Source organism: Ceratotherium simum, chromosome 15, assembly GCF_057802395.1.
Source record: "Ceratotherium simum simum isolate JZ-2026a chromosome 15, ASM5780239v1, whole genome shotgun sequence".
In the NCBI taxonomy this organism is placed as follows: domain Eukaryota; kingdom Metazoa; phylum Chordata; class Mammalia; order Perissodactyla; family Rhinocerotidae; genus Ceratotherium; species Ceratotherium simum.
The window spans coordinates 5,638,686-5,663,463 of NC_141914.1; the positions used below are offsets into that span (position 1 = coordinate 5,638,686).

The 24,778-nt window shown below is 41.0% G+C and overlaps 1 protein-coding gene across 11 annotated transcripts in view; it reads right to left on the reverse strand.

Annotated features, from left to right (window-relative positions):
- ABI3BP (ABI family member 3 binding protein) overlaps positions 1-24,778 on the reverse strand; it is a 242,401-nt gene that overhangs the window by 147,494 nt on the left and 70,129 nt on the right. For all 11 annotated transcript variants that reach the window (XM_087439510.1, XM_087439507.1, XM_004439976.3 and 8 more), the window contains exons 3-4: positions 9,311-9,379; positions 5,685-5,817 (exon numbers count right to left, since the gene is read on the reverse strand). In XM_087439510.1, coding sequence (XP_087295636.1) covers positions 5,685-5,817; positions 9,311-9,379 — 202 coding nt within the window. The remainder of the gene's footprint in view (positions 1-5,684; positions 5,818-9,310; positions 9,380-24,778) is intronic.

The following is a 24,778-nucleotide window of genomic DNA, read 5'->3' on the forward strand; positions in this document are numbered from 1 at the left end:
CTCACAAAAAAAAAAAAAAAGAAATGCAGAATCCCAAGCTCTTCCTCAGGGCTATGGAACCAGAATCTGCATTTTCACAAGGTCTCCCACATCATCTGCATGCACATCAAGGTCTGAGAATCACTGCTCTACACAGAGGCGATAGTTAAAGACGTGGCATAGCTGAGGTAAGGAGGACACAGATGAGAGATCCAAGGGCAGACCTCTAGTCCACACTGGAGCGGTAGGATAACAAGTAAACAAAAGAGAACAGGGAGAGGGTAAGAGGAAAATCTAAATAAAAATGTCAAAGAAAGAAAGAGTTCTGAATGGGAGGATGGCCCATAATTCCACAGAGACATTAAAAAGGATAAGAACTGAGGAGACTGCTGGATTGAGCAATTGATGGATCACTGATGACCACTAGGGAAAGTTTCAGTGGAATGAGAGAAAGGGGATGGAAGCCAGCGACAGGGAATAAAGACTATGGGTGGTACAGAAGTCACGAATATGAGAGCAAATCACTCTAAGTTTCAGAATTAAGAGAGGAGACAGAAAAGTAGCTTGGAAGATACAACAAGATCAACAGAAGGTTTTGTTTTTGGGTAAGGAAATCTTGAGCACGTTTGCAAGCAAGAGGCAGGGCACCAACAGCAGTGAAGGGGCAAATGTCAAAGAGAAAGGCTCACAGACGCAGAAGGGATGGCGTCATGAGCACTGAAGTCAGAAATGTGTTCCTCGGAAAGAGGAGAAGCAAGGGGAAAATAAATCTGGGATGAAGAAAGAGTGAGCTGATGGTGGATAGTCTAAATTTCCTCAGGACTGCAGAGCCAGGACAGATTGGGGTAGAAAAAGATCCAGGGAGAGTAGCCAGGATGCTCTTCCCAGGATCCAGGGTGAGGTGAGGAGCGCCTGGATTGGACTCACTGGCGTGGGAATGGAGAAGTAGAAGACACAGATTCTAAAGATAAAGGCACTTCTCAAAGGCAAAACTAACATAACTCGGGGCTTCATTATCCACAACAGATGAAAAATAAAGAATGAATAAAGTTTCAAATTAGAGTGAGCGGGGGAATTATGGGACTTCAGAACGTGGTAAGACAAGGGAGCTGATATTTCAGGAGAAAAGTATGAATTTGATTTTGTCATGTTAAGTTTGAAGTAATGGTGAGACACAAAAGTGGAAATGTTGAAAATACAGTGTTTGTTCATTCCGCATATACTTACTGAGGGCCTACTGTATGCCAGATGCTGGCCCGGGGACTGGGGAAACAATGGTGGCTAAGATACACAAGGTCTGTCCTCACAGACCTTAACATTTACATGACAAGACAACTGGTAACAAGGCATTGCGCTCAATCAAGTGAGAATTTACAAACATCAAAAATATCCACTTTTTAAAAACTTGAGATTAAAAAAAGAAAGGCAAGACCCTGCTCTGGACCAGCCAAAAGGTAGGTTCTCATTCTACGTGAAGAGTGAATAAATACGATATGAAAGCGTCAGAAAATGTGAAAATGATGCTGAACAAATAATAAGGCTTTTATAAATTGGCAAAGGAGCGAGAACTAAAGCAATCTTGAACACTGTAACAAGTTGGAAACATGGGAAGGAAAAAATAAGCTATTAATGTTGAAATAAATTTTGGTTTTACTCTTCATCTGGGCCAATTTGGAAAGCTTTCTTTTGCCCTTAGATATATTGAGGACAAATGTGTACATTCTTCCATTCGAAGCCCATTAAGAATGAAAACTGTAAATTAAGCATATCTACTCGCCAATGTGAACTCAGAAAACGATTTAAAAACATGGGAGACCCATATGGACCCTATGCAAATAGGAATAGAAACATACCACAAAGGATAACGCAACATTCCATTCATATTTCCAAGCTTAAAAGAAATGAAACATAAAACAGAAGTTCTCTCACTGGAAACTCACTACACAAGAACTTGGATATATAAAGTCCAAAATCAAAGTTTAAGAAAAAACTTTTACAATAAATTATTTACATTTGCATAGGATAAATGAGACTATACAAACCACTGTGAAATGATTTTTTTTTAAATCAGCGATTTTACACAGGATGCCAAATACTAGAGTCAATGGATTAAAATGACACCAGTTGGTGTCCTGTATCGAGCCAAGGGCGTTCAGATTCCAACTGCTTTGTAAGAAGATACTCCTGAAGGAAAACTTCAACTGTATTAATCTTCTAATTTTCAATAAGTAATCATTCCCTATAGCCATTATTGCTTATTCTAACCTATTGGATTACTCTAAATTCTAAAAAAACAGCTGCATGATCATACGAAAGTGGCATATGAAGGTTTCTCCAAGTTTGCTTCTAATCACACTAATTTAGAGTTGTTCTGGTAGATTTATTTGGGTGTTTATAATGTGTACAGTATTTCCAGATCTTTTAAATAAAGTCTACTTTTTTTTTTTTTTTTTGTGAGGAAGATCAGCCCTGAGCTAACATCCGTGCTACTCCTCCTCTTTTTGCTGACAAAGACCGGCTCTGAGCTAACATCTATTGCCAATCCTCCTCCTTTTTTTTCCCCAAAGCCCCAGTAGATAGTTGTATGTCATAGTTGCACATCCTTCTAGTTGCTGTATGTGGGACGTGGCCTCAGCATGGCCAGAGAAGCAGTGCGTCGGTGTGCGCCCGGGATCCGAACCCGGGCCGCCAGCAGCGGAGCACGTGGACTTAACCGCTAAGCCACGGGGCCGGCCCAAGTCTACTATTTTTTTCTCAGATACCACAAAGATTTTAAATGTCAGCTCTTTATTAACTGTGCTAACCAGGGAGAAAGGAGGCATGTGTAAATGAAATCCCCAAGTACTCCAAATGCTTCTTTTTAGTCATTACCATTTAATTCTTCCCTTTTAGTCACGGCCTAACAGTTCCCTCTGTCTGTCAAGGATACCTTGATTCTCCTACTCACTGAGGTTTTAAAGTTGGCAAGCATCTTGGCACACTAAACTTTTTAAAAAACTTCATTCTAGGTGGAATTATTGATTTTGAATATTGAGATGTGATGGGCATGACTCCATTTACTTGATGAGAAGAGCAGAGCCAGGGTGTGTGAGGAAGGGCTGAGGGGGAGGTGCATGTGTGGTCTGAGTGGCTGGGGCCTTCAAGTCAACTGCTTTGGTTAAAATCCTAGCTCTACTGGGCCATCTGCTCCTCTCCCATCTCCATCTTCATTGTCTTCTTGTGCTGCCAAACCATGGCAACGTCTACCAATTAGAATCAGTCATCATGCAAATTCTTTCGTGAAGGGGTCAATAGGACCAAATGAAATGAGGGAAAGGCTGGAGGAAGTGGGAGGAGAACATGTCCAAATTATGCTACATGAATCTGCAGGTGACTGAACCTCCTGGGTTTATCAAGCAAGTGGAGAAACCATGAAAATCAGCTGCGTTTTGCTACAAGAGTACCAAATTTCCCCCCTCCCCGCCCTCCCCCTTTTCTTTTTTTCCTTTCTTTTAAATAAGAGGCTAAAAAGATGAAAAGGAAAAAGAAGTCAATCCATAAATGTTTGTTTTCTCAGCATTGGCACCCTGGACCAATTCACTAGAAACTGGAATTATCACAAGAAAGCATGTTCTTTCAGGAGATCATTTTCCAAACAAAACACATTATGGTTTAACGGTGCATGAAATAAAGAATATTTCAGATTCTTTGAAATAGCTCAAAATTATTTTTTTTAAAATTTGGTTTTAGCAATGTCTTCTGCATGCCCTTTTCCAAGAATTTCTTCCTTCAGAACTATGGAAATGTGAAGGAAAGTTTAATTTTTTTCTTTCTTAGTCTAGATTTCCTAATCAAAGTCATATGAAAGGTACTTTTGAGAACGTAGAAATATTTTTAAAGGTATTTCTTTTTAGTTCAATTTAGACAAATAAAATTAAATAAAACACTACAATAAATAGATATATGGCCAAAAAGTACATGAAAATGTAATCAATATCCTTAGTACCTATTAGTATATAAACTACACTAGAAAAGCTAAAATGAAAAATGTTGACGACACAAAATGTTGGTGAGGATATGGAGAAACCAGAACTCTCATACATTGCTTGTGGGAGTGTAAATGGAAAAGTTAGGCCAAAAATATACATATATATACACATACATATATATGTGTACCTATATACATCGTTAAATATACATCTTCCCTGTGACCCAGCAAGTCCACTTCTAGCTATTTATCTAAGAGAAATTAAAAGATATGTCTACAGAAGTTTCATACAAAAATGTTTATAAAATCTGTATTCATAATAACCAAAAACAAGACACAATTCAGGTGTCCACCAGCAAAAGGATGGATCAATAAATTCTGGAATATTCACCTAATGGAATATTACTCAGGAATAAAAAAGGAATGAACTATTGGTAGCTGCAATGTCATGAATGAACCTAAAAAACATGCTGAATGAAAGAAGACAGACACAAAAAGAGAACACACTGTATGAGTCCATTTATGTGGAATTCTAGAGTGGGCAAAATTAGTCTGTGGTGGTAGAAATCAAATCAGTGGTTGCTTCTTGAGGAAGGTACTTTCTGGGGTGATGAAAATGTTCTATTCCCTGAAGGGGTATAGGGTACATGGTTATATGCATTTTTCATGACTGATCAAGCTGTACACTAAGATCTGTGCATTTTACTGGGTTTAAGTTATACCTCCATAAACAAATTTTTTGTTAAAAAGAACAATGAAGCAAGTTCTAAAATTTAAAAATCATTTGAGTCCATGTAAAATAAAAAAACTTTTTAAGTAAAATGCCTTGCGTGAAGCTTGAAAATTTTGAGTGCTTGCCATAAACAAAGATTTGGATTTTGAAGCTAATGTGGTAAATATTTATAATAAACAAATACCACTTTATAACCAATTTAGAGTCATGGTCCAGTGTTTAACACAGTGCCTGGCTCATAGCCAGTTTCAAATACATGTGTCGGATGGATGAATGGCGGTAGTTTAAAAATACATTTAGATTTATCTTATTTTGTTCTGCCAAGAAAGACGATAGCTTCATTTCCAACTCTCTGCTTTCCTCTGCCTACATCTTCCCCGTGTGTATCTCTCCAGTTTTCTAAGCCAGTGATTCTCAGCCTTAGCGGGCACCAGAATCATCTGGAGGCCTTGTTGAAACACAGATTCCTGGGCCCACCCTCAGAGTTTCTGATTCGGTAGGTCTGGTGGGGTCCCTAGAATTTCCATTTCTGACAAGTTCCCAGGTGATGCTGATGCTAAAGCTGCTTGGTTTAGGGACCACACCTTGAGAACTACTGCTCCAAACACTTCTTCCATTGTCAGAATAAAGATCCATCCTTTTCCAACCAAGGTCAACCTTTCCAACATTTAACAGTCTTTCCTGACTGCCTTCAGCCTCGTCCTCTGAGCTTTTATTACACTTCTCACTGATACTCCCCACTTGCTATTTGGCTCATTCTCCTTTCTAGTTTATTCTTGGAAAGAAAAAAGCGCTTGCATGTGTTTTCTATTTGGGTAGATGATAACTCCCGCAAGGTAGGGACCCTTACTTAGTATCTTCCTCCCCTCACACCCAGGACAGGCTGCACAGCTAACAGCTGATGCTCCTGATAGTGATACATCCTTCTAAAGCATGTACAAATACTATTTAAAGCAAGCACTAATTTTCAGATGAAAAATACAGTCTTTCATGATGATGAATTACCTGTCATTGGGACAATGACTCGGCAGCGTCCAGTCGTGGTGTGGGTTAATGAGGAAACCCCAGGACAGGAAGACCGAGCTGGGTGTCAGAGTGCCGACAACCAGCTGGAGAGGTTTCCGAGAGCGGGCTTTACCTGTGGAGGTAACACACAGGTTAATTCTGGGGACACTGAGTATATTTTCATGATTGGGGTAAAATGCATAAAGATGACTTGGCAAGATAATGAAGAGTATGAAAGCATCAAGTTCCTTTTCAGATAGTGCACAAATATTACTAATATTTTGCCCATGAATTTAAGCATGAAATATCCTTTTTGAGATTTATGTGTGTATGTATATGTGTATACATGTATGTGTAATGTATGTACATAAACTGTGTCAAATTATACCTAGTTTTTATTTTCTTGTGGGTCAAGGATGAATACGGAGGCCTTGGCTATTCCCAGTGAAATAAATAAACACACACACACACATACACATACGTGTGTATGTATACACACACTCACTTCATTTCTTTTACGGACAAAATAAAAGCATGCTTATTTTTTTCCTGGGACTGTGAATTAGTATGAAATAGCATCTAAGAAGAGAAAAGAAAGCTTACCATCTAAGTTGTAGGTTATATTCTTTTTTAAAAAACCTATTTGCAAGTGTGAAATCCCTGTCATACCATTGCAATAAGCATATTTTTTACAGTGAGTATCTAAATGGAAAATGTGCACAATTTTTAATAATGCTGGGAGAGTAGGAATTATACAGGAAGCATAGTTGCTCTGATGGGACTAACTGGATTTGGGCAATGCCAAGAGTGATGCTGATAAACCACTGTAGATTCCTTCCAAGTATGCAGGGGGCAAACATTTGCATTTTCAAAAATATTTGAAACTGCAGAAATGGGGAACAGTGAAAAAGAGGAGGAAAAATCCTTTACCATGGAAACTAATGCTGGCTCATAAAAAGTCAGAGTAAATAAAATAAAAATCCAATTGGGGATCTAATAAAACTATGTAGAACTAACACAGAACATATATGCTCTGTATTTCCATTGGATTCCTTCTTTCACTTCATGAGACTATGTATGCTGTATTTGCTACAGGAAGAACTTGTATCATCTTAATCTAATGCAGTGGGAACAAGTGGGTAGCAAGCTCCCCATCTGTGAGCTCAGTGGAGCTCTGAACCAATGTCCTTGAGAATTGTGCCATGCTTACTGCTTCTGTTAGATTTAAGTTCTGCAAGTTGTTATTCCAGTGAAAAAAACCTTCTGAGCCCAGGATATACATAACCTACTGGTGGCAAATTGCCTCATTGGAACATAGCTGAATTTTTAAAAGATTTGAAATAATTCTCAAGGGTAGTTCTTGTTTACTTGGTTGCACACATGCGTTTATCCCTCTCCATAAATTTTTCCAGATCCACCTGTAATAGTACCTTGTATGATTGTGATTCAAAGGGTCCAAGTCTGGCCCCCAAGGAGGGCCGGTTAGAATCCGGGGCAAGGGTAGGAGGCACAGATAGTTTGAAAAAGCCCTGAAATGGTTCTGATCTTCCTTTTTCTACCTCTGAGTTGATTTTCACTAACATAATACAACTATCTCATTTTACACATGAAAAACAAGGCTCAGAGAAGTTTCAAGAGTGTCCAAAGTCACACCGAGAGCAAGGTCCAGACCCAAATCTAGGTGTCCTGACTTGTAATCTAGTTTTCTTTTCACTAAATCATTGGCGTAGCTCAAACGTATAAAGATAATGCCACTGAGAGGAAAAAGATATATTTTTCTTTCTCCAAGGGACCTAAGGCTTACACGAGGTAATTACATCAAATAATTACCTCACTAATTTCGTATCTTGAAATAAAAATGATTACAAAATTAAAATTTATGTGGCAGATGTTAGACATAAAGATCATGTGGCAGAACATAAATTTCTGTTCCACATAAAATTTATGTGGAAGCTATCACATTAGTCATTACATCATTCTCAAATGCAGATTACGAAAACAAAAATTACATCCGTTGCCCAAAAGGAAAGGTGTGGTATTATATCCTGAGCAAGATGAAACAATTTCCTGAGCTGGTCATCACAAAGCGAAAAATAATTTCTAAGGCCGGTGTCAGAGAAGATCCCCAATGAAATAGAATGAAGTTATAAAGTGCTACTAAGGGGTAATCACTCTCTTGACTTTCCTTATATATTTTCATATTTGTATCATGATCATATTTGTATTAAGAGACAGTTCAGTCAATATGAAGCCAGAATCTCATGGAACCACACTCATGCCTCTTAACTTTATCGGTAAATATTTTGAAATAGAGTCTTGCAATATTGAGAGTACATTTATTTTAAAGTGTATGGAAAGCTGCCTGGACAACTATCATTAATAAGTTGTAAGGACTGATTGAAATTTCCCTTGCACTTTGGGATAATATAGACCAGAAATGGAATTTATATTTTTCAAAATGCTTGACCATTTACTGCTTGTCTTAAAAGAAGCGGAAACCAACAGAAAGAGGGGAGGGAATTGTGGCAACTGATTTCTGGCAATCAGGCTGGACTGACACGTCCAGTAGACAAAGTACAGAGCTGCAAAGGGCCCTTCTGCTCAGTGTGTTTGAAGGTCTATGTGCTCCTCCTACCCATTTCATTGCTTTAGAAAGATAAACAAATGAACAAATGATCATTTTTTGTGTGGCACCCAGTGTCCTCTAAGAGACAAGTATGATTAGGAAATAATTACTCTGAGAACGGTTCACCTTAGAACGTGAAAAAGAAAAGCAGATCGTTGTGATCCACTCCATGTACAGAGAGAGGAAGATGTGACCAGGTGGGAAAGAATGTTCACAGCTTCTGCCGGGCCTTCCTGAGAGCAGTGGCTGCTTGTTTGCTCTGAGAGGAAATGTTAGTAGTGAAATTGGGACAATGTAGGGTTTTAATCTTCCTTTAGTCATGCAGAACTCTTTCTACTCATTTACTCACAGGTATCTGCCTTCCTGTTTCAAGTCTCCTCGCCCTGGGAAGATGGATTGCACTGCGGTTTTATGAAAGGAGTGCTTGCTCTGTGTTGGACTAAACAGAAGATATTTGGTGGGGAGAGATAAAGGGTAACCAAAACCTGAGTTCTAACCCACCTAACACACATATCAATGAGCTATGCTTTTGAAATGGAAACAGTCTCCTTCGGCGAAGGTTAGACATCAGACTTTGCCATCCGAGTGTGAGAGACACGATAGCAGGCGTGAGTTCACACACTGTGAAACAGAGACAGGCCAGCGGGCGGGCGCTGACTAAATGAGCAGATGCCATGGGCCAGGCCCTGCCTCGTGTCACATGCCCATGAACTCATTTAATCCTCACCAAGACCATATTACGCAGCAGAAGGGAGGCACAGAGGGGCAGTAATTTGCCTACATCCCTGCTAAACAGTGCAGTGGTGGTGCTGGCATGAGATTCCAGGCAATCTCTGCCCCAGGCTCGGCCACTTCACGAGCAGGGCTGGCTGTTGACGCAGCGCATCTTCTGATCTCTATTCCTAAGGCATCCCCAGGGCATTGGATCTCCAGGAGTAGAGAAGAGATGAAAAGGCATGGTTTAAAGTTAATAAAAGAAAAAAGAAATCAACGAAAATACCTGAGCATGATTTCTTTCGACTTGGAGGAGGAGCGGGTCTCACAACTATCAGATATTTAGGCTCCGCATCTGGAAACAATAATGACATTATTTATCAGTAAAATGCTCTGAGGAGAGCAGCGTTCATGACAGCACACCCATTCCTGACTCAGTGTTCCCCGCTTTACTCATCCTAACCACAGGACCACTGGTGAGAGGACCCGGGAAGTCGGAAAGTTAATATTCCTGAGACAGTTCAGCCCATTAAGCTTTTAAAATGAAAATTAAATCCAGATTTTCAAAACCAAATGGACAGGGGTGGGGAAGAGGTCTTAAAAGAATCATGCTAAGATTCTTAGCCACATTTTCATCAACCCTTTCTCTGCAAAGAGATTTTTAGAAAATCAGATCATATCTATTCTGTTACCCCTCTCCTCGCAGAGGGTCAGCCTGATGCTTCAAAACTGGAGAAGGAAAATCACACTTGCATAAGACACAAGTCTCACCTGTTGTGCGAGCTGAACCTGCTCACTTTTCTGGGAATATGAATATTTATAATGTTTTACCTATTTCTTATCCTGTTTGCATATTATCAGCCTATCATCGTATCCAACCAGTCATTTTCATGAACAATTTTTAAACAAAGTCACCATTTTAGGTTGGTATAGTTTTCACCTAAAGTATACGAATGGAAAATAAATTAATAGAGAATCTTTTTGAAAAATATTTAGGTTTTAAATAAAATGATGTTTAAATAATCAGTATGTGGTAACTCAATCAGGGGCTAATAGTTTATCAAATATTCTTTTATTAAATTGGGTTTTCAAGATGAATGGTTGGTTTAGATATATATATAATAAGCCAAATACACTTTGGGCATAGAAAATAGCATCTTAAAAGCGGCTCTATTGGATTAATTGATTGATTAATCAATCAGTACCTGTGGATCCTGAAACCCATTCTACAGCTGATTTCACTTGGATGTGGTCGTCACCGGAGTTCACTCCTACTTGCTCAGGCACACCTCATCCTTGTTTTGTTTTCATTCGGGGTTCAAATATCTCCCCTCCATGAGTTTGGAACAGAGGCTTCTCTGCTCAAGACCTCACAGAGCTGACCTCATTCTCAGCCAGAGACAACCTTGCAGTGCAACTACTTTTAACGACTTGAGCCTTTGTCTTTTTCTGGACACCCCATGTAGCCCATTTGCTACAACCTGCCGCAGGAATTACCACTGCATGGTGTAAACCAGGCAACCTCTTGAACTGACATCAGAGCTTTGCCTGTTTGTCGTGTTGGTGTCTCACGACCCTCACACAGATAGAGGAGCATTCATTGTGTTTGAAAGCATATCTTGCTTAGTGGAGCTTATATAAAGAATGCTCAACCTAAATCAAGTTTCCCAGTAGGACTACAATAACCATTTCCTGATTTTATTTGGGATATAGAGCAACATAGGTATTAAGAAACTACCTACCATGTATTGAGTACTGTCTATGTGCAGGATACTTGTTAAGCACTTTACATTCCTACCTTAATTACTCCTCATGGCAATCCTACCTGACACGTATTATTATCACCCCAATTTGTAGGTGAGGTCACTGAGGCAGGGTCAGCTTCATGGGCATGCAACGTGTACAGTGGCACAGGGTCCCATGGTCAGAAGGGTCCCCTGCTTAGTTTAATACCCTGCTGTCACCATCTTGAAACTCTTAATACTTTCATCTTTGAATCTATGTTTTGTAAGGGAAGTCTGATGGGACAAGGGAGCATGCGTGTGAGCCGAGGAGCTAGGAACAATACTCACGTCTGTATATAGCATTCAAGGTGCCCCCTTAGCATAGTGCTCCCAAGGACCCAAGCTGCGTGGGAGTTCAGCAAGACTCAAAGGTAGAGCAAGGTAAGACATTACATCTGTGACTGAGTAAGGGGGCGTGGAGGGGACACTGACTCTGTGAGGCCACCCTTCCCATTCCAACCAGAACCTGCTTCTGTGCAAAGAAGGCAATGGCATTTTAAGAAACACAATGACCAAGGAATCCTACCATATCCCTTCTTATTCCTGTTACTTCCTGTGTTAGCCAACCACTTATGCTGAAAACAATGACGCAGAAGGAAAGGGAAAGCTAGAGATCCCTTCGTTCCTCTTCTTTTCAGTCTTCCTAAGCTGAAGGTAGAGAGTATTGGTAGAATGTGCATGTATCAAGAAGTGAAGTAAAAAGTTGTGTTTGTTCTGTGCGTTTCCAATATTCTGGTAAGAATGAAATATATATGCATGTATAAACGACAAAATACAAATTTTGTAATTTCAGTGATTCTGCTTACGCATTAAAGGCTCTTATATTTGCATTTAAAACTAGCATTGCAAAATATAAAGAGAAATGGTAAAATTCATGCTAATAATTTAAAATTTTTGTTTTTCTTTCCCTAAATGACATTAAATAGCAAATAAAATAACACCACGACAAATTGAGAGAGAAATTGTGGAAGAAAGAAAAAAATTTTATATTTGAGTACTTTTAATGACAATTTTCCCCCTGCTTTTGAACCAAGAACCCTGCATTTTTATTTTGCACTGGGCCTTGCATTTTTACTTTGTACTCAGCCCTGCAAATTATGTAGCTCTCTTAATCTAGTTCCAAAAATGCCCTTTTACTAAATCTCTGGAATTGACTTCTAGAAAACAAAGATAAATCCCTATTTTTCTTAGATTGTTCTCCTTGTGGCAAAGTCTCTTAGAGCCAGCCTTTTATTTCCTTCCTTGACACACATTAATTCAACTATGCCTCAGTGGTTTAAAAAAAAAAGACCTGAAATACTAGAAAAATAAACATACATAGAAGCCAAAGATAGTGCCACGATCCAAGACATATGACAGGTTATATGAACAATTTAAAAGTAACTTTGTTATGATCACAGTCATTTTGCATAAAGCATAGGCAGTCACAGCCAGTTCCAAACTGGAAGAGATGTCAGGATCTGGGTCCATATGCTGGCCCTCACTGCTCATTAAAAACTTCCAATGTTCATGTATTTCAGCAATCTCTGCACTCTATTGGGAACACAGACGTGGAAAAATAAAACAACTAAAAAACAAGATTTCTATTTCTGTTATGCACTACAAAATTCTTTGTGGATTTGTAGCAGCCTGGAAATACATAAACTGTAGCCTGATCAGAAATTCTGGCAACACATGCCAAAATATCCTACTTCTTCATTTAGAGAACATATATAATTAAAATGTCAATTTAAGAAAATTGTGTTGAATACAAGAACCTTAACAAACTTTCCATTCCTAGTAGTTAAGCCTATACAGTGTTGCAGACTAATTAAATCTAATTTGCTTAATATTTCAAATGACCTATGGTGGAGGTTAGGGACAGTTTACTGTTTAAGGAAGTCTATTACTGAAATCCAGCCAGATGATCCTAAAGGAAATTAGGTAAGGGGTTTGAAAAAAACAATGTATTTACCCTTGCCATCTTTTTAACAATTTGGTTTCATGTCAAAGTAAATTTCTGGGCATAAAAGCCTGGACTCTGAGCCTGGAATCAATTCCTGCTCCACCAGTTACTAGAACAAGGGGAGGTGCCTAACGTCTGTGCACCTCAGTTTCTTCGTCTGCAAAATGGGGAAAATCCCAGTACCTGGCCTCATACGGTGCTTAGTGCTGATGAACCTACAGCACTGCCTACCACACAGCAAACGCTAATGTAGTGCCAGCCGTCACAATGAGGAGGAGGATTTCTTGAAAGAAGAAGTTTGTGTCCTAGGAGGTCCTGAGGACATATTAAAAGGAAGGAAAATGTTCCAAGTCTTTCATTTTTTTGAAGCAAGTATCACAGATTCCAAAATGCAAAAATTTCATAAAAAAGAAAATTATGGACCATAATGACAAAGATTCTCTCTTTGACCCCTAATCAGGCTCTTCTGAGGTTTTTTTCAACTAGGCCCTGACTTTTGGGCTTCTGTGTTCACCTCTGCATTGTGCATTTTAGGAAGAATCGTGCTAAGATGGTTTAGACAGAATCTCCTGTTCTCAATATCTGATCACCCTCAATATCTGATCTGGTTCCTCATCCTCCCCCACCATCCGCCAGAGACATCTGATCACTCTGGCCTGTCTTCAGCAAGGACCTGTGAGGTCAGTTTAGCCAGAATCCCCCCTCACTCCTGATATTTCCTCTGAGTAATTTTCCATCTACTGACTCCCACTCTGTTTCCTGGCTGTGAGTCCCCACTTTTCCTGTCGTATTCAGAGTGGAGCCCAATCTCTCTCCCACTGCAAGACCCCACTGCAGCGGCCCCTACCCCTGTCACAGTAGTGCCCCCTGAATAAAAAGTCTTCCTCATTATCTTTAACAAGGGCTACTGAGTCATTTTTTTCTTTAACAATACTCACTCGTAAATATAAATGCAAAAAATCCTGGAAAATACGTCGACAAGCAGAATCTGGCACACACAATACAACAAAACATTACGGCCAAGCGTAGTTTATTCCAGGAATGAACATAAGGAGAAAAAAAAAGGCTAATCTCCACAGGTGCTAAAAAGGCGTTTGACAAATTCAACACCAATTCTTAACTAATAAATAAGGATGCAATGGAATACTTCCTTAACATGAGAAAATTTATCTTAAAACACCTGAACCACTTTTATTCAATATGCAGGACCCTACACATACATTTCCATTGAGTAACTCTCCCTGGCTCTATCAGAACATTCGCCCCTCATTTTTCTTTCCCTCTTATTACTACATTTTTTTAAATGTTGCTTTTTCTACATTGTGATTCTATGTGTGTAACCTGCTTCAGCTTTTCTATTGAGCAGCTGAGACACAGATTAGGGAAACAAAGAATGAGGTAACCAACTGAACTATGTGTTCTTCTACTCCAATGGTGTGGGAATAACTAAAATGAGGCAGTGGGTTGGAAGCATTACTGGAATGTTTACATATAAGGCCAGGCTTACAGGAATGGTGAGTTAGAACAAACTTGCTCATGAAGACCCCAGAGGTAAGGTCCTACGTCCATTTCTCATTCAATGTTGAGGGGCCTCCTCACTTACCAAATGTGGTTGTCCTCTTCAACTCTATTTTCATTTGCTCTCAGAGAGGATCACAAAAGCAGCCATTTGCAGCTTAGTGCGAGCAAATTCGTGTTAATACATTGCCCCTACTCATGGCCTGCTCTGTCCTAATTATGTAAGACAAGCGTATGTCCTCTACTAAATACACACAGGGCATGAAGCGACACCGGGGGAGGATCTCTTGGCCTAGCGCCCTTCCTAATTCCTTTCCCCAGTCCCCGACATGAGGTATAGGCAGCCGCTGTCTCCATGAACTAAAGACAGCTGGCTTGCAGAAGTCTCACTAGAGACCAGACCTGCCGAGGGTGTGTAGGTGTTACTCCTGCAGGAGAGGGGCCAGGCGCCACTCTGCTCACACTACTGTGCTTTAAAGGTCTGGGTCCCTTTGGACTCAATCAGGGAGGGTGGATATCATCTCAGACACACATCAAGGCCCAGAGAGAAGTTTCAAGATCAAAATGAACTTCCAGGTGACTTTGAGCCTGTTAAAGACAATCTATAAACACCTTTTGTCAGTAATTACGTTAATTTTTGATGTTTAAAAAAAAAAAAACAGAAGTAGGATTATCCCCATTGTGATTTGGAGGTTTAAAAAGAACATTGAGGTGTAATCTTCTGTTCATCCCCAAAAAGGGGAGAGAGAACTCCCTGTGGGTCCCCAGTGGAAGACCCTGGAATCTCCTCTTGCCCTCCTGAGGTAGCTGGAGCCTTAGAAATGCTTCTGGGATGGAGAGTCGGCACCTTGAGCAAGATGAACACTGGGCACTGAGCCAGAGGCCTCTTCACAGAAGGGGTCTCCTCTGAGCTGTGCCGGCCGTGCTGGGATTTTGGCCAGCAGGCACCTGATAGGCTGGAGGACCAGCACACAATGGGGTTAGCGCAGGGCAGGTGGCCATGAATAGAATGAAGCCCAGGTCTCTTCCACTGCGTGTGGAAGTTGGATGGACCTCCATTTGGATTGCACCAGCTCCTCAGGATGTGAAAACTGAAGGGGCAGGGGAGGTGGATAGAGTCCTAATGGGAAGTTAATCCAATTTCCTACTAATCTAGCAGATGGGAGTTTACTGGTTTTAATTAGATTTGGAGACATAAAAGCAAGATAGTCAAGTCTGAACCCCAAATGGTAATTTAACAATATTGAATATAAAGCTGTTTTATAAGAAATGGCATATTAAAAACTCAGAATACCATCTTTCATTGGCTCTAAGACATACTTTCCTCACAGCTTTTAAAATCTCTCAAATGCATATTGCAATCGATGGTCTCTTATACTGGCTAAGGGCAGGTGTAAGAGACTGTCATTGCTGTCATTGCCTGACACCTTCCAGTAAGGTCAAGAAAGGGATGGCTTCAGAACTGGCAGAAGAGGGTCAATGATTTGGAAGAATACCCAGTGAGGCAGTGTTCCCAAAACGCTGCATCATCAATGTTTCGCTGGCACAGAGAGTGATGTCGTATGGGAAAATAAGGGTCCTGATAACTCTGAGTCGAGAGGTGGAGCGGAAGAGCTGGACTCGCATGGTGAAGAATATTCAGCAGTGTTTAACTTTTCTTTTGTTTATTTTCCTTTCCATGTTTTTTTTAAGTAATAGCTATCTTCCTCCCCCAAACCCTAAACCTCAGTCTAACCATGAGAAAAACATCAGACAAAACTAAATTAAAGGACGTTCTATGAAATACCTAACCAGGACTCCTCCAAACTGCTAAGGTCATCAAAAACAAGGACTGCCTCCAGGAGCCTAAGGAGACACGGCTAAATGGAATGTGGTCCCCTGGATGGGACCCTGGGACAGAAAAGGGAGCTCGGGTATAAACAAGGGAAATCAAGTAAAGTATGGACTTTAGTTAATAATGTAGCAATGTTGGTTCATTAGTTGTGACAAAGGTACCATATTAACATAAGTTGTTGAGAGTAGGAGAAATTAGATGTAAAGTATACAGCAATTCTCTATAATACACTTGCAACTTTTCTGTAAATCTAAAGCTATTCTAACATAGTTTATTAAAAAATAACATCATCCCTTTTTATAAAAAAATAGATAATATAAAATTTATGTATCAATGAGTCAAAGGAAGCTCTTTCAATCAGTACAAAATGAAAGCCCTAAGGGTTGCAAAGCAGTGTCATTAATAAGCAGCTTTATTCTTAGTCTTATAGAAAATACTGCTGTGATTTACAGTTAAAGGTGCTTTAGAATTTCATGAAATAAGGGAACTATTTTTACTAGAAGCCAATGTGGCACATCATAAGACTCCTAGCAAGTTAAGAATAAAATCACCCACAAAATCTGAAAAAAAAATCTATGGCTGTGGAGATCTCCATACAGAAATAGTATCAATTTTTCTTTGCATCTGCAAGCCACATGCCACACTTAGCTGTAATCTGAACTGAGTGGGTGCAATCCAAATTTAAGAATTCCCTTTAGCTTTTAACATCTGGCAGACAGCTCCTGCGCCTTATTTCATCAACACTAACGTTGAGTCATGTCTGTTTGAAAAATACCCTTGAAAAGCCTCCCTGTGCTTTCAGCTCAGGCAGAGTTTCACTCATGCGCTTGTCAGTTCTGAAAAAAAGACTCTCCTAAGTGTGGCTGTGGAGTGGATAAGCAAACAGAGCTCCAACCAGGCCCTGGGCGTTGCATTTCTGTCGTAGCTGCTTCTGCAGACACTGCAGACACATTCCCCGGCCTGCTGGCCCGTGAAGGGAGCCTCGAGAGACACAGAGGTGCGCAGTCTGGTGGGGGTTGGAATGTAAAAAGATGCCACTTGTTTAGTCATTTGTAAAATGCTGCTTCTTCACTCATTTCTCGAAAGGCCTCCTATGAGTAGTTCTAAATTTCAGTAGAGTACCCAGCCTTGCTCCCCACCCACCCCACCCATTCCCACATGCCAGCAACAAAGTAACAATAACAAATTAACACAACAGCAAATCGGTTTCAGCAACTGGGGTGCAAATGATTCATATTTGAACTGCAGTCCACATCCATTTTGAAGCCCAGTGACTGGAAAATGAGAGGCTCAAATATTGTGGATGCAACAGACACATCCCTGCAAAGGGCTGGATCAACCGAGAAGCTCACCACAAAACACACCCACAGTAAACTGACCCTGGAGTGATCACGGAGCACACAGCTACAACAGCGACAAGTGATGGTCTTGACCAACTCAAGAACACCATGATGTCCTTTCGGGAAGTTCGGAGTCCCTTCTGGAAAAACACTGATGGCGTGGTTTACAGAAAATTGGGGAAATTCTGCTGTCTGCTTCGACATGTAAGTCATAGCTTTGCAAAGTTTCGTGGTATCCAGAAGGCCGAACAGAAGACAGAGCCATTCTAAGTAATGCCAGTACTGCACCAAATTGACTGTGCTCACTGAGCTTATGAACATAAAAGTTTAGCAATTTTTAATAAATTATTTAGTAGATTACTAGCATGTTGCCCTTCGTTGTACATAAAAATGGATGTCTGTAGAATTACAAATCATCACTAACTAATGTAAGGCCTCCACCTCTTTAAGTCTTTCTAAGCCCCTTAGTCTCACTAAGCCCCTGTAAGAAGATGTGGAGGGCTGAGGCTCACGTGGGATCTGGCCCCGACTCTGTTCATGTTTTGTTCATTGCTGTACCTTTAGACCTGCAGACACAGTAATCGCACAACAACATTTTCTGAAAGAATGAATGAACCTGTTCCTCTACTCCTTTATTGCCTGGGGCTACAGTAAAGATGGAGGAAGTCAGGCTTCACAGGAAGAAAGAAAAAAATAATTGGGCGTTTCGGAAATAGCACTGTCGGCAAAAGAAAATGATCTTTTTTGGAAAGCTAGTAAACTTTAATCACAGAATTGGTCTTTCATAAGCCTATCTGTAGGGCTGTTTTTGTCTTTGAAGTTTTTTCTTGAAAAAATACGTGGTTTTGCATGTAAGAACAATCTTTATCCCTTTTTTACCCCAAAAAATAATTTAAAGCAAATCCTATACTGTTAGTAATTATTTCCATTAAACATTACGAAATCGATTGAATAATGAACCAGCACCCATTTTGACAGAACATTCTGCTATGCTGGGGGGCTCAGAGAGAGTCTGGCTTCTCTCAGCCTTTAACAGGCAGCCTGGGACAATGGTGAAAGTTCAAGGTCTGCGGAGGCACAGCCACCTGGTACCACAGAGCAACCGCTAACGCAAAAATGACTAGGAAGATCTGCCACGGGTGGGATTCCAGGACGTTCAGTCACAGACCTGTTCTCAAGGGAGCTGACAGCTCATCTCGGTATGTATGTTACAAGAGGAGTTGTTCAGAGTTGCTGGGAATTGATGACAGTGGAGAGATGCCGGCCGTCACCACCCCTGCAGTGAGTGGACCTCTAAATATGAAACGAAAACAGCTTCATTGGAAGAGGGGATATAGGGAAGGAGGGAGTGGAAGAAGAGCTTAGAGGGAGAAAGAGGGCTTTTCCTAAATCCAGTAACGTATGCCCCGCAGGCTCTGCCACATTCTTTCCCTCTTCACAGCTTACAAAACCGTCTAAAAGGGAAGATGCACCCTTTTTCCAAACAGAGGGGCATTGCAAAGACACATTCCAATGAGAAAGATATTGCTGGAAGCTTTTTCTGCCAGTTTTACTTTATTTTGGTGAGCTGGGGAGGCAATGCTGTCGAGAACTCACACTTCACCCAGCGCAGACTACATACTTCACGCCCGATCAATGCAAAATCGGAGGGTGGGACCCCTATTTCAAAAGGAGGAGAAAAAAGTGACATCAACGACACTAAAATATAAAACATTTCCTTTTTTCCAGTCTCTATTTTGACCTGTCATGGTATTTACTGGCTATTTAATGTTGGGCTCTGCAGATGAGTGCAGACCCTCAGCCTGTCCCCCCACCCCTCTCACCTGACTGCATGGGACCCTCTCCCACCCGCGGCAGCCTCAGGACCAAAGTGCCCCTCACCACACGTCCCAGGGCAGAAATGCCAATCTCTCCTTCCTACAAGCCCACCATCCCAACCCACAGACCCCAAGGGATTGTAAACTCTGAATTGGGACAGACTACCTACCTGAATGGCGGTGGGAGAGAGGCTCACACCTGCCAAATCAACCACTGAATGCACTGTAGCACTGCCAGCCTGTGCGGGGACCCTGCTGCCGTGTCCCGCCAGACGTTGCCATGGGGATGTGCACACCCAACCCTCCCTGTGTCCACACCCAAGGCCCTGCTGAAGGCAAGGGCAGCAGCAGTTGCTGAGTGGGGGTGGGGAGAGGAAGGGAGGGGGTCGGTGTTGAGAATAAACTAGGGGAGGCGGTGTGAGGCCAGGACACAAGAGCCCAGGGGCCAAGCCCTCAGCACATGCACCACTGACCCATCTGACCTCTCTGCCAAAATACAACTGAGAAGGAAAATCACTAAGAATTTCAAGACAGCAACAGCGAAGCATTCAACTTCAAATGCAATGCGGAGTGTGCTGGGCACATGCCCAGGAAGCCAGCCCTGACCCGACCCTTCCACCCGCAATCCCCGCACACCCGCCACAGCTGTGAGGGACCAGGTAGCTCTATACTCCCTGTGGTGCCGGCATCCAGGCTGGAGCATCTCATTGAGCCACTGTCCCAAGCTAACCCTGCCTCATCTTCACGCTCTGACAGATTCTCTCCCTGACACCACAAACCAATATTGAATGGACGATTTCTCTTGCCCACTTGCCCCCTCAGCCAGGACACATCCTTTCCCGGTTTAGCAGACCTGTGAGACATTAAAATTGTTGACTTTATTGCCTGTAGTTTTTTCCTTACCTGTTGTTTCTATGTGCACCCCACACAGCGATTTAGTGCAGGGTGTAGTCTGGGAGCTGGGTCACGGTTTGGCAGGGCTCCCTTTTGAAGGGGAGCCTGTACACACACACACACACACTTTCCAGTGAGTTCATCGCTTCGTTAATATTATCTCTACAGGAAATTCTAGTGAAAGATCAGGACTTCATTTGGATTATTTTCTTTAACTAATAAAGCTAGATCACATTAGCTTCAGATGGTAAGCCCACGTCTTCAGATCAGCAAGGTTTTTTCTTTCTCTTTAAATGCTCTAGTCAGCATCACCATGTCGGGGTGAGGGGTCAGGAATAATTCCCGCGAGATGAATTTTCACATGCGATTTGAAGGGAACGGTATACTGACACACCGTGGGGAACGCACTGTGGCATGGTCAAGTGCGCAGCTCTGGAGCCAGCCCGCACCTGCAGACTTCTTAACTTCTCAGGGATTTACTGTCTTTCTTGGGAGGAAGAAGATAATATTGGCACCTGCTTCAAAGGTTTGCTGTGAGGATTTAATGACCCATCTCCGTGAAGCCCTTGGCCCAGCCCATGGCGGGTGCTCAACAGCGTGCAGTTGTCAGCTCGCAGGTGGGTGAGGACATCCACCCCAGCATTGCTGAGCAGCCAGACACGCCCAGCCTGGGGAATGGACTGCATCAGAGGCAAACCTCTTTTTGATTTTGTTCTTTCTAGTTGAGAAGTGTCCCTGGTGGCAGGAGAAAAGGCGGGGCTATCAGCTCGGAATCAGATGAGGAAAGACCTGGGGACCATGCTTAGAATTCAAGGCTTTCTCCCATATGTAGATTAAATATAAAATTTTTTCAACTAAACTGGGACACTTTTGAGAGAAAGGGGAGCCCTATTAATAATTATGCCAGAACAACAGGTGTACACCTTAACCTTGCCTCAGAAATACGGTGCGTCAATACCTTAACCAGGTGAATAATTTTTTTCTCCTGGATATTACCACTCAGGGCAAACAGACTTTTTATTTTCTTGCCTGGGAGGCTTCCCCAGCAGACCAGCCATCAGACACTAGCGCGTGAGCTCCTACACCCAGAGATCTATTGACCCTGATGGTGGAGAACATGAGGGAAGGTGAGACTCAGCTGAGGAGCTCACTGCTTATCTGGTGAGACATGACACAGACGAAAACAAAAAAACAACAAAAAACAATTAGGGAACAACCCAAAACAGGACATAATCTAGTGCTGGCCTCCACAGCATCGGACTTCAGGTATGATCAGCACGTGGCAAGGAAAGCAAACGTTTAAAGGAAATATGTGTCTAATTAGGAAACTAGGATTTGATTGTATTCCTTGCTTTGAGATGTATTCCCATAAATAAAGGAGATTGTAAAGTCTAAGTATTATCTTGTATATCTGGTCCAGATAACCCTCTAATTTATCCTTCTATTGGCAGCTGTCTTTCCTTTTAAGACCCCTTCTCAACAGCAAGCCTCTTGCAATAAATCTGGGACAAGGTATGTTTCGGCCCATGACAAAAGGGCCAATAAGCTATTTTGGGGGACCCTTCTAGACATAATTAGAAATGAATTTTTAAAAGTTAAATTTTGGTCTCAGTGCATTGTGCAATACATTCGAAAAAATTCTTGTGCTTTATATTAAAATATTGTGTTGGCTTTATTGTATTTCCAAGCAAAGACAGACTTGGAGACAGTTTATCTATTGTTTGGTGAGGTCAAGAAGACCATGGAAACATTATAGTTGAATCCAATAGAAAAAAACAGAACTTTGAAAAAATGTTATCTTTATCAAAATACGATGAAATGGTCATCTTAATATCAGACTAGGCCTTTCTGGTGTAAACTCATGCTGAATTGTTTAAGCGATGGCATAACATTTATTAAAAAATTGATACCCACTACGCCAATTTCTTTAAAAAAACGCTTGGAAGCTTAAGTTTTTCTAAATTTTGCACCTTGGAGGAAAATCAAGTGATTGTGAGATGCCTATTTTTTTAATGAAAAATTTGGATTACTCTTGAAGATTTAAAGCCAAATACTTCCCAAGTGGTGAAACTATTTCCAGAGAAAGAAGTAAGTATGAATTAGTTGACATTTTGAAAATAGTTTTAAACAAAAGAGAAAAATCCAGCTTACATGAGACCCACAGCTGTTTCAGACTTCTTCTCACCCATTCATTCACTCATCGTGCTTCTAAATTTATGACAACACTGGAGGGAAAAAAGAAATCTAAGGCCTCTCGGGTCCTTGGCTCCTGGGAGTTTTCTATTTGAGTGGAGCGTGGGAGCAGACAAGACACAAAAATAAAAACAGCCATTTATTAAGAATGATGGTGAAAAAAATGCTCATCTTCTAGGATATGCGTGAAAGGGTCATCAATGTTGACTGCGTTGGCCAGAGACAGCCTTGTGGAGGGTAGAGGAGGCAGAACTTGGTGGACGGGCGGCTCTCTTTAGTAACAGGGATGGTGGTGGTGGTGGTAGAAGGGGTGGACGAGAACAAGTTTTGGGGGCACATAAGTGCTTCACATGTTTTAACTCATTTAAACCTTAATGACTTAGGTAGCCAACGGCTCCTTCCATAATACATGGCTTTTTTTTTCTGTTTACTGTTTAAAGGACGTTATAGAAACAACAAATCAGAAGCTAATGTGTCCTTTCTACTGTGGAAGAACCGATAAAATTCCCTCCGTTTTGAGAGGCAGTAGAGCACAGTGCTTCAGAGCTCAGATTCTAGAGCCAGACTTCCTGGGTGCCAGCTCTGGACCTGCCATTAACTAGCTGAGTAGCCTGCGGAGGTTTACTTCAACATTCAAAGCCTCAGTTCCTTGTGTGTCAAAGGACACTAATGATTCTGCCTACCCTGTGTGACCATCCCTTATCTGCATTTCGGGACTGCCTTGTATTCACCGCTGGCTGCTATTCTGCTCTCTCCTCTCATAGCCTCTTGCTAATTCTCTAGGGATTCTGCCGGGGACGAGGGGACTGGGCTGGTTTCAATGTCCGGCACCGTATCTTTTCCTCCTGTTAGTTTATCCTGCTTCTTTCTGGGTAGTTATTTTTCAGTTTAATTCCTTTAGTTGTTTGCTTTCAACCTCTTCTTCCAACAGTTTCTCTTCAATGAATCCACCACCACCTTCCATGTGGCACTTCCCACAATAAATATTCACTTCTTTTTTGTCATTAAGGTGATAGTCATCCCTCAGTGTAATAAGCAGTAGCAATTTCCATTATGTTATATTTCATCCCACTTCCATAAAAATGAATGGAGCCCGCTTAAACGTTTTTATGGCAAAGAGAAAAGGACAGCTGAATTTCTAAGGATTGCAATAACAAAAGAAGAAAAGTAGTGCATTTCCTTTTGCTTTCTATACAAATGTAAAAATTAATGGTAAAACTTGAAAAGGGTATTAATAATCTATAGGAATATAAATTGCATAAAATTTATAAGCATATAACATATTTATGCATATCTGGATCAATCACTACAAATAAACTTTATTCAAAAATTTTTTAAAATTAATTTTCCCCTGTGAAATAAAAAAGCGAGAAACTTCAGAATAAGAAACTGATGACTAAATTTTGGCCTGAATGTGCTGAGATAAAATTACTATCTATTAAGTAAATGAAATAGTGTCATGCTCTTATTTTGATCTGTATTTAGTAAGGCAGGTCAAAATTTTTGCTATGTTCTTGCTAAAAATTGCTTTATTAGAGTAAGACAGATCTGAGAAAAGTGACATCTAGAGATTCCACTGTATCTTTTGAAGATTCACCTTATTCTCCTTTGGCGACCACAGCTGTGGAATTCTAAGAGGCACCTGATGACTCTATTCAGCCAGGTGCACCAAAGAGGAACCCCCCGTGATGATCAAAAGATGATCATGCTGTGGGAGACATGCGTGTGCACCAAGGGCACTGTGTCCCAGTCTTAGACTTTGCTTCTCCTCTTATTTCTTAATCTGTTTTGGGAGTTGTCCCATCCAAGAAAACATTTCTTAGGTGCAACAGAGAGATGAGTATGGTTACTTCTTTCCAGTAACTGGCAACTCTGCTAAAGCAATCTACCTCTACAATTTTATTGACACTCCATCCTCCACAAAACAAACAAAACAGAAAAACCACAGGACTACCACTTAGACCAAGGTTTTTCACCCCAGACACTAAAATCTTAGCGCTGACCAGAACTTTAGTGGTGATTTAGCTCATTCGGTATTAGCAACTGAGGCAAAGCTCAGAAAGGTCTGGTAAATTATCCTAGACCACTCAGCTTGTTATAGTAGCAACTGACAGAATCTATAAAACATACCTACTCTGTGCTAGGCCTTATTTTAGCTGCCTTATATAATTTATCTATAGTCTTTACAACACTCCTGAAAGATTATTCTCTATTTTATATATGAGAGAAATGAAACTGAGAAGTTAAATGACTTAGCCAGAACTACTCCATGGTAACTAGTCGTGTTGAATTTGAACCCAGGACTGTCTGATTCAAATGTCCATACATATTCTTTTTTTTTTTTTTATTACGGTAACATTGGTTTATAACATTACATAAATTTCAGGTGTACATCATTATACTTCTATTTCTGCATACATTACATCATG